The sequence below is a fragment of the Mastomys coucha genome, unplaced genomic scaffold, assembly GCF_008632895.1.
Source record: "Mastomys coucha isolate ucsf_1 unplaced genomic scaffold, UCSF_Mcou_1 pScaffold18, whole genome shotgun sequence".
In the NCBI taxonomy this organism is placed as follows: Eukaryota; Metazoa; Chordata; class Mammalia; order Rodentia; family Muridae; genus Mastomys; species Mastomys coucha.
Window position 1 is genome coordinate 84,855,000 of NW_022196900.1, and position 15,156 is coordinate 84,870,155.

General features: G+C 47.0%; 1 protein-coding gene across 8 annotated transcripts in view; it reads left to right on the forward strand.

Moving 5' to 3' along the window:
• Positions 1-15,156, forward strand: part of Csmd2 (CUB and Sushi multiple domains 2) — a 582,522-nt gene that overhangs the window by 466,067 nt on the left and 101,299 nt on the right. For all 8 annotated transcript variants that reach the window (XM_031378716.1, XM_031378717.1, XM_031378719.1 and 5 more), the window contains 4 exons: positions 1,034-1,221; positions 8,125-8,319; positions 9,184-9,300; positions 11,849-11,962. In XM_031378716.1, coding sequence (XP_031234576.1) covers positions 1,034-1,221; positions 8,125-8,319; positions 9,184-9,300; positions 11,849-11,962 — 614 coding nt within the window. The remainder of the gene's footprint in view (positions 1-1,033; positions 1,222-8,124; positions 8,320-9,183; positions 9,301-11,848; positions 11,963-15,156) is intronic.

Here is a 15,156-nt window from a genome sequence, read left to right on the forward strand (position 1 = left end):
CTGAAAGCACGTGAACGTGTCAGTTCTTTTCATCTCTTTACACTTGATTTAGTAAAAATTGCTTTTATTAGACACATGCTTAAGAGCAGAATCATGCATCAAAGAGCAGGCCAACATTAAGAGTTATTGGATACATCGCCCAGAGTTCCAAAAGAGGTGAGCCAGCTAACACACACACACACACACACACACACATACATGCTCATGCGCACACGCACATGGGACATGAGGAATGCTAAGAATCTACTTCTTCCTATCTGTCATTTCCCATTACATTCTCTCTAGGCTGGTGTGTCCATCCTGCAGCCTATGGGCCTCATGTGTCCCACGATAGCTATGACTGTGGCCTGATATATTTGCAGATGACAACATCATGTCACAATATCAAAAGTTTAGATGCCCCTGCTAGCTGCCCAACAGGGATAAATTTTATCCATGAACTTCCGCTCTCAATTAGGATGGATATTTTCATCCCACACTAGGGTCAGGTAGCTCAGGGAGAGACATCTGAAGATCACCTTCAAATGTCTCTAGGACCGAAGTGATGGCAGATGATGAAGAGGGCCATCCATGGCTGGTATGAGATGGAGGGAGAACAAGGCTTTTCATGGTGGCAGGTTCCATCCTACTGGCGATGACTCCCTGGACAGTTCTGTGCTTTTAGAAAAGTCAGTACAAACTAGTATGACAGCAGAACAATGAAGTCAGGCAAGAGCCCTGGACTTATTCACATCTGCCAGCTTTGCCCCTTCATGCCTGGAGTTGGCAACTTGCTTTCCCTCCTGCATGAGCAAAACCTGAGGCTTTTGGCTACAGAACTGAGAATATTCACTGACTAGAATCTTACACCTGGATCCCCAAGCCACATTTTGTATCATCTCTCCCGACTGGTATGTCACGGGCGCCTCATCCTCTTCAGTCTTGGTGGGGGGGAAGGTACCATAGGATGATGGGCTTACTTTCTGGGAGACCCTAGCGCAAGCCCCTGTTTGACCTCAGTGGGGGTTGGGGATGGGCTATTTTTGTCCTCCAGATTTAACTTGGAGCCTGGCTATGATTTTCTTCACATCTACGATGGACGGGACTCTCTCAGCCCTCTCATAGGAAGCTTCTATGGCTCACAGCTCCCCAGCCGCATTGAAAGCAGCAGCAACAGCCTCTTCCTAGCCTTCCGCAGCGATGCATCTGTGAGCAATGCTGGCTTCGTTATTGACTACACAGGTAAGGGCCTGGTGGTAGAGAGCCCCAAGGGTAGAGCCAGTGGGCCTAACCAAGAAGCAGCGATACAATACAGAGAGCTTGCAGAGTACTTTTTATCTTCCCCGTGATGCACCCCACCCCAGATGTCTTAGTCTTACATATGTACACACCCGGGGGCTAAAAGAGCACAGTAGCATTCTTCATCATCTAGTTTCTGCTTCAAATTACTCATCTTCTTCCTCCTTCTCTACAAGGCTCATTTTTGACTCTACTTCATTCTCATAGTCTCCCTCAGTACCTGCCAGCTAACACCTTCCTGGTCATTCCTCCACCCTGTGAGGGTTCATGTTGAATCGCAGGCGTCCTTAGACCCCGGCCAGCACCTTTGACCATCTTGGGAAACTACCACGTCTTACTCCATCTTCTGTTGCTATAACAAATACTCAACACTTGGTACTTTTTAAAGAAAAAAGGGTTCTCTCATTCACAGTTTTAGGCTGAAAGTACAAAATTGAATCTGGCCTTCTAGTTGACCTCTCTTGAGAGGTAGAGGGAGCAGCACCACAGTGGAGGGAACCCACGAATCAGAGATTACATGGCTAGACAGAAGGGCAGACGGCTTGAAAAGACTCAGGAGCCAGGCGTCCTGTGTCTAGAACTGCCCATTCTAACTGAGAGGCCCTTGAAATTACCATAATCCTTTTCAAAGGCAGTGACCCCATGACCCGACTACATCCCAGGAGATGCCACCTCTAAAAGGTTTCACCAGCAGCTCACTATATTGGATACCCATTGGCAAGCTCTGGGACATGCACGCTGAGCCAAGCTATCTCAGTTCATATAGACAGGGTAGCCTGTGCAAAGCCAGATTCCTGGTTCTTTGATACTGGCATTCGTTCAGACTGGCTAACATGCGATGGCATCTTGTTAGTCTTCTGGCTCTCCCATTCACTTTTAGATTTAGTCCAGTGGATAATGGGGGTCAGAAGAAGGATTTGATGGATTTTTTCTTAATATATATTTTAGGTAATATTTCCCTGTCATAGCGTCTCAGCTCTGTCCTTGTAGGGCTTAAATAACCATAGATAAAACATGAAAGAACAGGCATACACATATGTTGAAACTCACTTGAGGCATGGTAGGGATGCAGTGTAGAGTTGGCTCAGTCAGTAAAGAGCTTGCATACATGAGGACCTGGGTTCGGATCCTACAGCACCCATATTAAAAACCAGGAAGCTAGAGAGATGACCCAGTGGGTAAGAAGCATGAGGATCTAAGTTCAGACCCAGCATCCATGTTAATAAACAGGCTGTACACCCACCTGTGACCCCAGTGCATTGAGGGACAGAGACAGGAGGAGTGCTAAGGCTTGACTAGATGCCAGACTAGCTTCAGAATCAACAGGACACACTATCTCAAGAGAATAAGGCAGAAAATAGTAGAGAAGGATACCAGATGTCTTCCTCTGGTATATGCCCATATACAAATATGTACACTTGCCACACAAAAATGTGCATATATCACACACATGTGAAACACACACATGCACACACACATATGAAACACACACATGTGAAATACACATGTGAAGCATATGCACACATGTGTGAAAAACACACACGCACACACGTACACACATATGAAACACACGTGTGAAACACACACGTGTATACACGCATGTGAAACACATGCACACACATGTGAAACACACATGTGAAACACACAGGCACACATGTGTGAAACATACGCACACGCACACACACACGTGCACACAGAGTATTTTTGGTCTGTTTGTCACAGGCACTCAGCTCTGCCTTTGGATGTTAACGCACCAATGGCCAGAAAGGCATGGGCATAGCCATGTGTCAATAAAACCTCACAAAGACAGCCATGCTCCTTGCCTGGCCAAGAGCCTAGCCTGCCAGTTAACTGGCTTGAACGCTCATGTTTACTACTGAGCAATCAGATGACCTTAGGCAGGCTATTTAACCACTCAAAATCCCCACTTGTTCATCCATAAAATAATAGCAAGAAAATTCCTACACAGCAAAGCTACAAAGCTCAATGATCCTGTGCACTGAAGCCGTTGGTACAGTGCCTGACGTGTATCAAATACCCTGTGCTCTTCCGAGGTTATTAATAGTCAGGACGGTGTTCATACTCCCAGGCACTCCACATTTTTCTGCTCCATTAGTCGCCTTTTGACTTCTGCTTCTTCCTTAATTATCCCAGACAGCATTACCCAAATCCTAGTTCTACTTCTTCCTTGATTTGTGAACTTGGCAAGTTATTATCTTCTAGAACACCACCTACAATATAGGCAGTAAAAATTATGTTACAGATGGTTAATATTCAAAGATGGTATATATGTATATATGTGGATATATGTAGATGTATATATACAGTTTTTGAATATATATACACATGCACACACACATATGTGTGTGTGTATATGAAAGAGCACAAGAATGATGCTATTTACAGGATCAAGATAATCTCTCCAGGTATATCTATTGGCTCATCTCCCTGGTGATTCTAAATTCTGCCAAGCTAATTATTAATACTAGTATAACATCTGTCTTCTTTGAAGACCAATTAGAGCACCTGTACCCACAATTCTTCACATTCCCATCCTAGGACAAGCAAACATACATTCTGATGTACGTGTGTGTGTGTGTGTGTTTGTGTGTGTGTATACATGTGTAGGCCCTGTGTGTGTGTCTGTGTATGTGTGTGCCTGGGTCTGTGAATGTGTATGCCTGTATATGTGTGTGCCTCTGTGTGTGTGTGTGTGTGTGTGTGTGTGCCTGTGTATATGTCAATGCATGTGTGTGCCTGTGTCAGTGTCTGTACGTACGTGTGTGTGTGTGTGTGTGTGTGTGTCTGTACATGTGTATGCCTGTGTCTGTGTGTGTCTGTGTATGTGTGTGCCTGGGTCTGTTAATGTGTGTGCTTGTGTATGTGTGTGCCTCTGTGTGTGTGTGAATGTGTGTGCTTGTGTATGTGTGTGTCTGTGTGTGTCTGTGTACCTCTGTGTGTGTGTATGTGTATGTGCCTGGGTCTGTTAATGTGTGTGCTTGTGTATGTGTGTGCCTCTGTGTGTGTGTCTGTGTGTGCCTGTGTGTGTGAATGTGTGTGCTTGTGTATGTGTGTGTCTGTGTGCCTCTGTGTGTATATGTGTATGTGCCTGGGTCTGTGAATGTCTATGCCTGTGTATGTGTATGTCTGTGTGTGTGTGTGTGTGTGTGTGTGCCTGTGTATGTGTCAATGCATGTGTGTGCCTGTGTCAGTGTCTGTACGTACGTGTGTGTGTGTGTGTGTCTGTACATGTGTATGCCTGTGTCTGTGTGTGTCTGTGTATGTGTGTGCCTGGGTCTGTTAATGTGTGTGCTTGTGTATGTGTGTGCCTCTGTGTGTGTGTGTCTGTGTGTGTGAATGTGTGTGCTTGTGTATGTGTGTGTCTGTGTGTGTCTGTGTGCCTCTGTGTGTGTGTATGTGTATGTGCCTGGGTCTGTTAATGTGTGTGCTTGTGTATGTGTGTGCTTGTGTATGTGTGTGCCTCTGTGTGTGTGTGTCTGTGTGTGTGAATGTGTGTGCTTGTGTATGTGTGTGTCTGTGTGCCTCTGTGTGTGTATGTGTATGTGCCTGGGTCTGTGAATGTCTATGCCTGTGTATGTGTATGTCTGTGTGTGTGTGTGGGTGCGCACACGTGCACACGAGCGCGCGCGCGCGCATGCTCTCGTGTGTCTGTGTGTAAATACAGGTGCATGTGGAGACTGGAAGTCACCCTCACATCTCATGCTCAAGAATGCTTTCTATGTCCTTTGAGAGAGTTTCTTCTTGGTCTCTATCTCACCACGTAGGTAAGGCTGGCTGGCCAGTGAGCCTACCTGTCTTAGCCTCATGCTAGGATTACAGGCACACAATCTCACACCCAGAATTTGCACACAGATTCTAGGGATTAAACTTGAGTCCCATGTTTGCAGAGCAAGCACTTGAGCCATCTCCTTAGTCGTCATCCCACCTTTTTAAGCACTCCCCTGGCTGGGTGAACATTTTGACTATTGTCCCAGGATTTTGCTTTTAGAAAGAGCAGGAATGGAGCTCACCTCTGAAGACCAGAAAGAAGCAGTTTCTGTGTAGCCTCTTTGGGCAGCTTGGGTTTTACTTATGACCATAGTGGTGATGGGTTGGTTGGTCATCCTGTTTTATTATTTACAGCCAAGCCCAGGCCAGCTGCAGGTCTATTTCTGATCCCCGTTCCATCTCTCACTGGCTGAATGGCTTGGAGAACCCATTCTGTCTCTCTGATCACTACATCCTTCATGTGGCTCCTGGAGTGTGATTGTGCCTGGCTCTGCCTGCTGAGGACAGAGGAGAGATGACAGATTTGGAGGGGCTTTGAGACTGACAAAGTGACATTCCCATGTGTGGGCTGTCATCACTGTTATTAGTGTAATAGCACTCAGGATGGAAAGCCTGTTCTCTTCTGAAATGTGAGCAGATGTGAATACACACTGGCTCCTGGAGCTTGTTGGTTGGCCACGCCCCTCATTGTTCAGCCAGACAAGGAAGCAATTGTACATCAGGTCCAAGCTCTGTACCACATACGGCCAGCCCTGGTACCGAGTTCTGAGGTCATTGCTGGGGCTACAAAAAGACTCAGTAATGGTCCCCATCCTCCAGAAGTTTGGAAGTCACTGGAAATAAATACCCTTGCCTTGCCTATCAGGACAATAGAATGCATCTTATCGTCATGAAAGAGAAGCAGATCTGCCAGAGAGAAAGCCAAGTACATGAAACCCACCCAAACAGGGTAACATTGGAAAAAGCCGGTCATCCTAGCATGGTGTAGAAAGGAGTTCATGAGCCCCTACCCCAAGTGAGGACCCATGGACAATTAGTGACTCCTGGATATGGAAGGGTCAGTTTCCTTCAAGGATATGTCTCCTAGTAGACCAACCATGCTCCAGGGGATGACCCCACACCAGGAGTATATGTAGCACATAGATTGGAGTCAATGGGTTCATTCAATATAAAAAAAGTGAGGGACTTATCCAGATATGGAGAAATACTATGCGCAGAGGCTTGTGTGTCTGGAGCAAGTCATCAAAGGAGCAACAGCCAGTGACTTCACAGAGGGAACAATGGGGCAACATCTGCCGGGCTGTGTAGACCTGGAAGGATTTCATCTCCTCCGAGGGAAGCAGATCTTCCTTGCGTTTTTCCATCTCCTAGGCCAGACCTGGCTGCCCAAGAGCCTGGGGTGTGTAGTTCTTACCTGGTCCCTGTCAGTCAAACCTGGGTTCCATTACTGAGACTGAAAGGGAAAAATGGAAAGCAGGTGCCACAGCTGATTCAGGCTCTGCGTGAGCTTGGTTTCAGTTCCTTAATTTCAAATATGATTTGACTCATTATGAATTTATGGTGACAGGGCATCACATCTCTGAGATCTGAATCTGATTCATCCAGTGGCCATTTCTAGTCTAGCCAGAGCCTTGGGCATAAGGAAAGGCCAGACTTGATGCAGGGGTCAGGGTGATGTACCACAGGGCACGCTAGGAAGCTGAGGAGAAGCCTTTTGCCAGGCAAGTGAAGGTTCTCTGGGCCCAGTGAGTCCCAGAAGTACACCCAGGACTGCTGCATGCTCATCTCTGTGGGGATGCCTTGAACAGCAGGAACATTAGGAGGGCTCAAATGTGAGAGCTGATGGACATGACAGGATTATAGACCCTTGGGGTCCTGCCCCGTCACTCAACAAGCTGATTGGCAGCTAAGTGACAGCCTCGAGCAATGGCTGCTGTGTGTGTGTGCATTCTAAAAGGTACCCAGGTGACAGGAACTTCCCTCAGCAGAATTCCTCCCCAGCCATTTATCTCTGAACTCTGATATCTTCTCCTCCAGCTCTTCCCTCCTTAGCTCACTCCACGTCAGAGCCCTTGTGCTGAGGCAGCTAGCATGTTAAGAGTCGTACTCTGACCAAAACCCAAGGGCCAGTGACAAGGTTCCCAGTGCTATTTGGCCTTAGCAGTGTGCTGCCACTGCCTATGACAGTCCTGATGACAAGTAGAGTAAGGACTGCCTTCCAGGACGTCTTGGGATCCTATGAGAAGAAAGACCACAGTGTTAGGTCTCCTTCAGCTCCCCAGGCTCCCGCTGGTACTCCTACTAACCCTTAGGAAACATTAAGGATGGTGCAGAGAGGTGTCAAAAAGAATAAATGAGTTGGGTACATCCACAGTTGCCTTTCTGGGCAGAGTTTGTGGCCAGACAGAAAACACTATTACTTCAATAAATCGGACATTATAGGGGGTTGGGGCATCCAACCAGAGGTGAGGGGTGAGGTTTTCCACTTCCTCCCTGCTTCTGGGTTTAGTACCCCTTTTGTGAGCCTTGCAGAACAGTAGTCAGTTCTACCCTCAGGTGGAGGAAAAGATGAAGAGGAGAAAGATGGCTTCCAATATTGGCCATTGCCAGTTATGTGGCTGGAGAGAGGGAGCCAAGGAAACCTAGCCTGTGCTAGCTGCGGTGAGAGAGGAGCCAGGGGCTGGGCCCAAGCCCTGACCTTCTCTTGTAAAGTCCTCTGCCTTCTCCCAGGATTTAGGCATGGGCATAGGCTCGTCACAGGCAGAGCAATACTTGCTCCTCTTGGGGAAGCCAGCGAGGAGATAAAAAGAGGATACCCAAGGCCAAGAACTCACTTCCTGTTCTGTGGATCACAGCAGGAAGGACGAGGGAGGAGAGCTTCGATCCTAAAGACCATTCTCAACTTCAGATCTCTGAAAACATGTAGAGGTGTTTCTAGACATGAAGGGAAATGGGCTGGGTATCTTGAGACCCTCTGTCCTGCTCATAGGTCACTAATGAATTCTCCTCACCCCCTCTCTCACTGTCTCTGTCTGTCCATCTGTCTGGTTTTCTCAGAAAACCCAAGAGAGTCATGTTTTGACCCTGGTTCCATCAAGAATGGCACTCGAGTGGGCTCCGACCTGAAGCTCGGCTCTTCCATCACCTACTACTGCCACGGGGGCTACGAAGTGGAGGGAGCCTCCACCCTGAGCTGCATCCTGGGGCCTGACGGGAAGCCGATGTGGAACAATCCGAGGCCAGTCTGCACAGGTGAGAATAGGCAGGACCCTCGGGGTTCGAGGGCCAAGGGATGCCTTGTGATGGATGGTGGTCAGAAGTGTCTGTGGTGAGGGAGGGGAAGGAGGGCATGGCCTCAGGGCTACTTCTGTGAAGCAAGCAAGGTCTGACAAATGAATTTGCAACAAAGGGGGAATGGCTTCAGCATTTGCCCAGTGTCTCAGTCCCTCTGGCTGGTCATCTCTCTTGAGTGTGCCTATTCCCATTCCGATGGATGCCCAACTGAGGCTTGCAGCCTGCGGTCCAGGAGGTACATACCAGGGAGGAGAGGATAAAGGTGACCTTGGGTTTACCCTTGAGGCTGAAGACATTCTGAGTGATGTCTGTGTAAAGTAAGGCCACTAGGTGATCTGTGTTGTCACCCATGTGTCAGAACCCCCAAGAGCATAGGGGCCACGCACACTGAAAAATAATGAAGATTCTGCCTGGGTACATGGGAGAGCCCAGCATCAAGGCCAGTTGTGGAGGTTGGCACCAAGAATAGGAATGACTTGGCTGTATGGTCCCCAGGTAAAGTCTGGAGAAAGAAGCTCAGTAAACACCAGTGCCTGTCCTGCATGCATCAGCCATGGAGCCAAAGAGCATGCCTAAGTCCTACACAGAAGCATAAAAGCCTCACAGTGTGAGCCCCAAACATGTGCCTTCAAGGAAGGGCTCAATCCAGTGTTAATACCTCCAGGGCAAAAGCTGATGTGTGTCCTTGGGTAGATTTCAGGCTAAGGACGAGTGGATGTCTTTGGCCAGGACAGGGCCAGAGGCTCGGGCTGAACTAAAAGAAAACGAGAAGCTGCTAAGTGACCACCAAGCTACCAGGCCCCTCTCTGGTTTCTTTTTCAGCTCCGTGTGGTGGACAGTATGTGGGTTCAGATGGAGTGGTCCTATCTCCAAACTACCCCCAGAACTACACCAGTGGACAGACCTGCTTGTATTTTGTCACTGTGCCTAAGGACTATGGTAGGGTTCCCTTCCCTTGGCTTGCTCTCCTGTTTTCTGATTCCTCCTCTGTTTCTTCCCAAATGGCAAGCCCCTTGTGGGACCTGGCAGGAAAGTCTCTCAGGCAGGGTAGCATAGTGTTCTGGGACACACCAGGAGAAGGCTTCCTGGCCAGAGGAGAGAGAGGGGCATTCACAGGCATGAGGGGTGGGCATGACCTGAAGATGGTTGACAAAGGCCAGATGTGCCAAGTCTCCTCAGCACAGCACAGACTGGCAGGACAAGAAAGGCCGGGACCCAGCTGTGAGTGGCCTGGGAGTAGGAGGAAAGAGGGAAGGAAGGAGTGGGATGGAGATGGCTTCAAAGATACTGGGAGGTAAGGGAGGCAGAAAGGAAGCCACATCACTTTGGTCGCCCATCTGAGGAGAATCCAGCCGCGGTAAGTAGGGGGAGCAAGGAACCCTCAAGGCCCTGTGAAGTCAGAGAAACTTCTAGATCCCGAGACACCCAGGCCAAAGGAATCTAGAAAAAAAAATGCTACTTCTCAAACATAGGATGGGAAGGGCAAAGGGCAGGGCCCAGGTGCTTGAGTCATTCAGCAAGCATGTAGTGCCACTCAGCAGAGCCATCTGCTCCCCTGAGGCCCGGCGTCACCCAGGTGGGAGACACACTCCTGTCTCTGCAACTCCCAGTCACATCCTTGCCCATAGCTCTGCCCCAGCACCTGCACCCTTAGCTATGTGTGCACACACTGCCCCAAACCCCACTGAGACTGGAGCTTTAGGCCTGCAAGATTCCACTGAGGAAAGTCATGAAATATTGTCCAGAAAGTCAGGAACCCTTGATAGATGGCCAGCGTGCAATGCTATGCTTCAGTTGCTCTCATGACCAGGAGCTCAGTCCTTTGCTGGTAGCCCACCCTGGCCTGGCCAGCATCATACAGCTAGCTAAAAGCTGTCCATGAGGTCCAGGAGCACTAGCTGCTAAGGGCCCGGTGCTCCAGGGAGCTCCTCTTTGTCAGTGAGGTCAAGTCCTGAGTCCAGGGAAGAGTTTCCCCTCCATGAAGGAGTGACTTGTCCCCAGCTCAGTTCTGACATCATGCTGCCAGAGATCTTTCTGTGATCCCCTTCTCAGAGGTAGCCTGCCTCAGCCTACCATGCTGCTCCATTGAGTCAAAGAAAGCTGTCTGAGATTTTTGTTTGGGTGGGAAGAGGCACTGAATTGCACACTCTACGAAAGCAGGAAGTCTGGGTGTGCTGCTCGCTTCTGGGATGGCAGACCTTTGTCACCCAGTACTGTGTCCATTTTCAGGGTATGGAAATGTCCCTTTCTCCGTATTCTTTCTCTCCCCCCTTGGCCCATATTCAAGAACTAAGATTACTCCATTGGTGGCTACATTCCACATTGCTGTTTTGTATCAAGCAGTTTACTCCTTGGCCTGAGTCCCTCCCTCCCTGTCCCAGCGCACAATATAGACAAAACATACATAGCATATGCACACATGACCTAGAGAAAACATATACAACATACATGCACACAAAACACACACACACACCATACAAACACACACATATGTCCTTTTGCCTATGAGTTGAAGATTCTGAGCCAAAGCAGGAATGGGACCTACCTTGTTCTTGTTGGCAGTACACGGGAACAACGTGTACGGGAGTCAGGTGCAGTCAGGTGGGTAGGAGCTGTGTCCGTGGTGAACCCCACTCCTCAGCACTGACTGGCAGAGAGAAGAGGTCTGAGGAACCCCTGCTGTGACCAGAGGGAGACCTGGGTTCGTGGGGTGCCTTCTCAAATTAACAGAATGGTCTGAGGAACCCTTTTCCTCAGTTCCGAGCCTCTGCTTCTCGGTCTACAAAATAGGACTCATTTCTGAGAAAGCCACGGTCAAAGAAGACACTACGCATAACTAGTGTGATCCCTGGCACCCAATGGGTGCTTTGTGAGTGGCAGCCACATCCTCTATTGGATGAGTAGGATGCCTATTATGTTCCTGCCTTGGGGCCAGCGACTGCTCCCCACTCTCACGCCTCTTACTGCCCAAGAGCTGGTATGCAGGAGCTGACCTTGCTAGCTGAGAATTTAAAAAAATAAATAAATAAAGCCAAGGTGTTCACAGGTTCCTGAGATCAGGGGGAGCAGGGGTGTGAGGTGGGGAATGGAGGATTTGCCAGAAATCCTTTAAAAAAAAAACAAAAAAAAAACAAAACAAAAAAAAAACCTCAAACAGCTGCTATAGCTGTTATGTAGAGAAGAATAAGATTGGCTCAGGCTGCCTCCACTAGCCTGACCTTGGGCGCAGGTGTGAATGTTGTCTTGACCCCGGTGGAGACCAGCCAGGGACTCCCAAGCTGTCTGTGTCCCTGTGCCCAGTGTTGTCATGTGCTAATGTTGCAGCACAAACACATGCTAACTCTTGGCCCCTGCACCAGTAACTCCCTCTAACTGCCCTCCTCCTGGCTTAAAGCCAACAGACCTCCATCTCCTCTGCATCCCACCCCCTCCCATGCAGCCTGTCAGTCCTCTGCCCTGAGATTCCTATGCTATGTCTCCTCCACAGTGGTGTTCGGCCAGTTTGCCTTCTTCCACACAGCTCTCAACGACATTGTGGAGGTGCATGACGGCTACAGCCAGCACTCCCGGCTCCTCAGCTCCCTCTCGGGCTCTCACACAGGTACCCAGGGCCAGCAAGGGATTGGGTTGGGAATGGGGTGGAGGTGGTGGAAAGGGGAGCATGGGTCATCCCAGGACTATAACGGAGGGTGAAGCCCTATAAGCATCATGGTCAAAAATGTGATGGTTTATAATGTGTGGCAATAATGTCTCCACATCAGAAGGGCCACACGTAACAGAGAACCCATACCTCCTCTGATGTGTGTGTGTGTGTGTGTGTGTGTGTGTGTGAGTGTGTGTGTGTGTGTATTTGCGTGTGTATGTGTGTATGTGTGTGTATGTGTGTTTGTGTGTGTGTTTGTGTGTGTATGTGTTTGTGTGTGTGGTGTGTGTGTTTGTGTGTGGTGTGTGTATATGTGTGTGTGTATGTGTGTGTATGTGTGTGTGTGTGTGTGTGTGTGTGTGCAGACTCATACCCAGACCCCATCTTTTCTTTTCACTATCAGCATGTTGTGTTTCCATTGAAGAAAATTTAGGGCCAAACCAAAATCCCCATAAGGGAGACTCTTAAATAAACACCACTCAAAAGTTGTCAGAGTGCCAAGATATAATGTGTGTCCCTCTGCTCCCCAGATCCACTCAGACAGACCCTTACGTCTTTTATTGAATAAAACAGTGTATGTATTTCATTGTAATTACTCACCATGAACTTTCCCCCGGCGTTGTGTAGCTCTTTTATAATGGGATTTCTAATGCTTCCTGGTAGTCTCTTCTATACTTACTTCAGATTTATAGAACAAATTCCCCAGGGCTGTGCATTTATCTGCTTCTGCATTGGGAACACTGGCTCGCTGCCTTACACACACCTTTCTACGTATCCCTGCCTGCACCTCAGCGTTTCTAAGAGCAGATGAGTTCAAAGAATACAATGAGTGAGGCTGGAGAGATGGCTCAGCGCTTAAGAGCACGGGCTGCTCTTCCAGAGGTCCTGAGTTCAATTCCCAGCAACCACACGGTGGCTCACAACCATCTGTAATGGGATCCGATGCTCTCTTCTGGTGTGTCTGAAGGCAGCTATGGTGTACTCATATTCATTAAAAAAAAAAAAAATCTTTTAAAAAAGAATGCAGTGAGGTCATTGAGGTTTTAGGTATAGATTGCCAAATAACCCTAATGCAAACATCTTGTAGCTTGGATTGCCAAAAATGAGGTAATTTAAAAAAAAAAAAAAAGTTATCAATTTGAAATGTGTAAGTAGTATATCACTCTCTAATTTGCCTCTTTTTTAAAATGGCGAGTGTGGTGGTGACCTTTTTTATAATGTGTTTATTGGCCCATGCATCCTTGTTGCAAATTTGGGTCGATTTTTCTATTAGCCTTCATCTTCTTATTCATGAAGTAGAGCCCCACATGGCTACAGGCAAAATACAGTCTATAACATTGGAATCTTATACACTATGAAAAGCTTCCACCTCCACTTTGCCATTTGACACGTAATTTTCTTCAGGGTATGTCTTGATATCAGAAAATTAAAATGTCCCTTGAAAGATCAAATAGATCTTTTCTCATTTACGCCTTTGCTTGTATACAGAGCAGATGAAGATCCTTCTGTTTTCTTCTTCTCCTCTTTAGTTCCATCTCTTTGCCTCAATGCCTCTGGATTTTATTTTGACTCTTTATTTGCTACCGAGACTCAAGCCAATTAATCAGTCGTCCTGATGAGATTTTCAAAATGCCAGATTTACATATTCTAATTATTATGGGTATTTGGCTCTTTTCCTATACATTGCTCCCAAGTATATATTTCTCCCTGTGCAGGTTTTGGTTATTATAAAGCTATAAATGTACTTGGTGCTTTAATAACTTGTTTAAAGATTTATTTTTATTTTATGTGTAGGGGAGTTTTAACTGCATGTACACCACAGGTATACAGTTCCCAAAGAGGCCAGAAGAGGGCGTCAGATCCCCTAGAACTGGAATTAGTTATGGCTGTGAGCTGCTGTGTGGATGCTGGGAACCAAACTCAGACCTTTAAATTACTAAGCCGCCTATCCAGATCTGTCATAATAACTTTAAAAGATGCGGTCTTTTTTTGTTTGACTTTTTTGTTGGTTGTTTTGCTTTGTTTTGGTTTGTTTTTTTTTTTGGACAGGTCTTTCTATTTAGCCCAAGCTGGCCTCAAACCTCTCATCCTCCTGGCTCCCAGGCATGCCATGCCACAACCAGCTCTTATGACCTTTTTAAACTGGCCATTCTTGCTTGTTTTTAATCTCTCAACATTATCTAGAAATATTTTGCCAGTTTTAAAAAAATGTATAGGACTGGCTATGTAGCTCAGCTGGTAAAGCACTAGCCTAGTATGTTACATAAAGGCAGATACATTCGATGCCTAGCACTGCATAAACCCAGTACAGTGGTGCAGGTCTGTGATCCTAGCACTTGGAAGGAGGAAACACAGAGTCAGAAGTTCAAGGTCAGTGTCAGCTTCTTCATAGCAGGTTCAAAGTCAGCCTGGGCTATAGGAGACAATGATACAAAACAAGGGAAAAAAATACATAGGAATTATCTCTAGAATTTCATAACATGTATAGAGTATGTTGGAGAGAGCATACATCTTTATGCTAACACTTGTCCCCGTCTGGGAATATGATGCATCTCTCCATTTACCTGTTGGAAACTGCAGGGGAAGCTGCGGCTTTCAGTAAGTGGTAGTGATTTGTGTCTGTTGTTCCTAACTTTATTCCCAGCTGTCTCGTGGAGGGTTTTAGCAGTCTTTATTGCTCTCTTATTATAAACAGGCTCTTTCCCTCCCTCCATGGTTTCTAGCTGGTCTTTGCTAGTCAATTCTAAGACTGACATTCAGAGTATATCCCTCTTATAAACCCATTGGACCATCCTCAACAATGCTACTAGCACAGACTAATTCTCGGCTGTTGAGAGAAAAGCCCCATCATTTGCAATTACATTTCGTTCCTCATTTTATTTCCTGCCCGTCAGTGGTTTGGTTCGGTTTGGTTTTGGCTTCTTTTCCTTCCATGGTTCCTGGTCTATCCAGAAAGATTGTTTGAATTTCAATGCTAATATTTTATCTCTTGGTAAAATTCATCTCATAATTTCTCTTCACTCTAGTGATATCATTTATGTATTATGTGAGGATTTTTTTTCCTTTTCTTTTTTTTTCTTTTATATATTTTCTTATTTACATGTAAATTTCTCCATTCCCAGTTTCCCCTCCAAAAAACAAAGAAACAAACA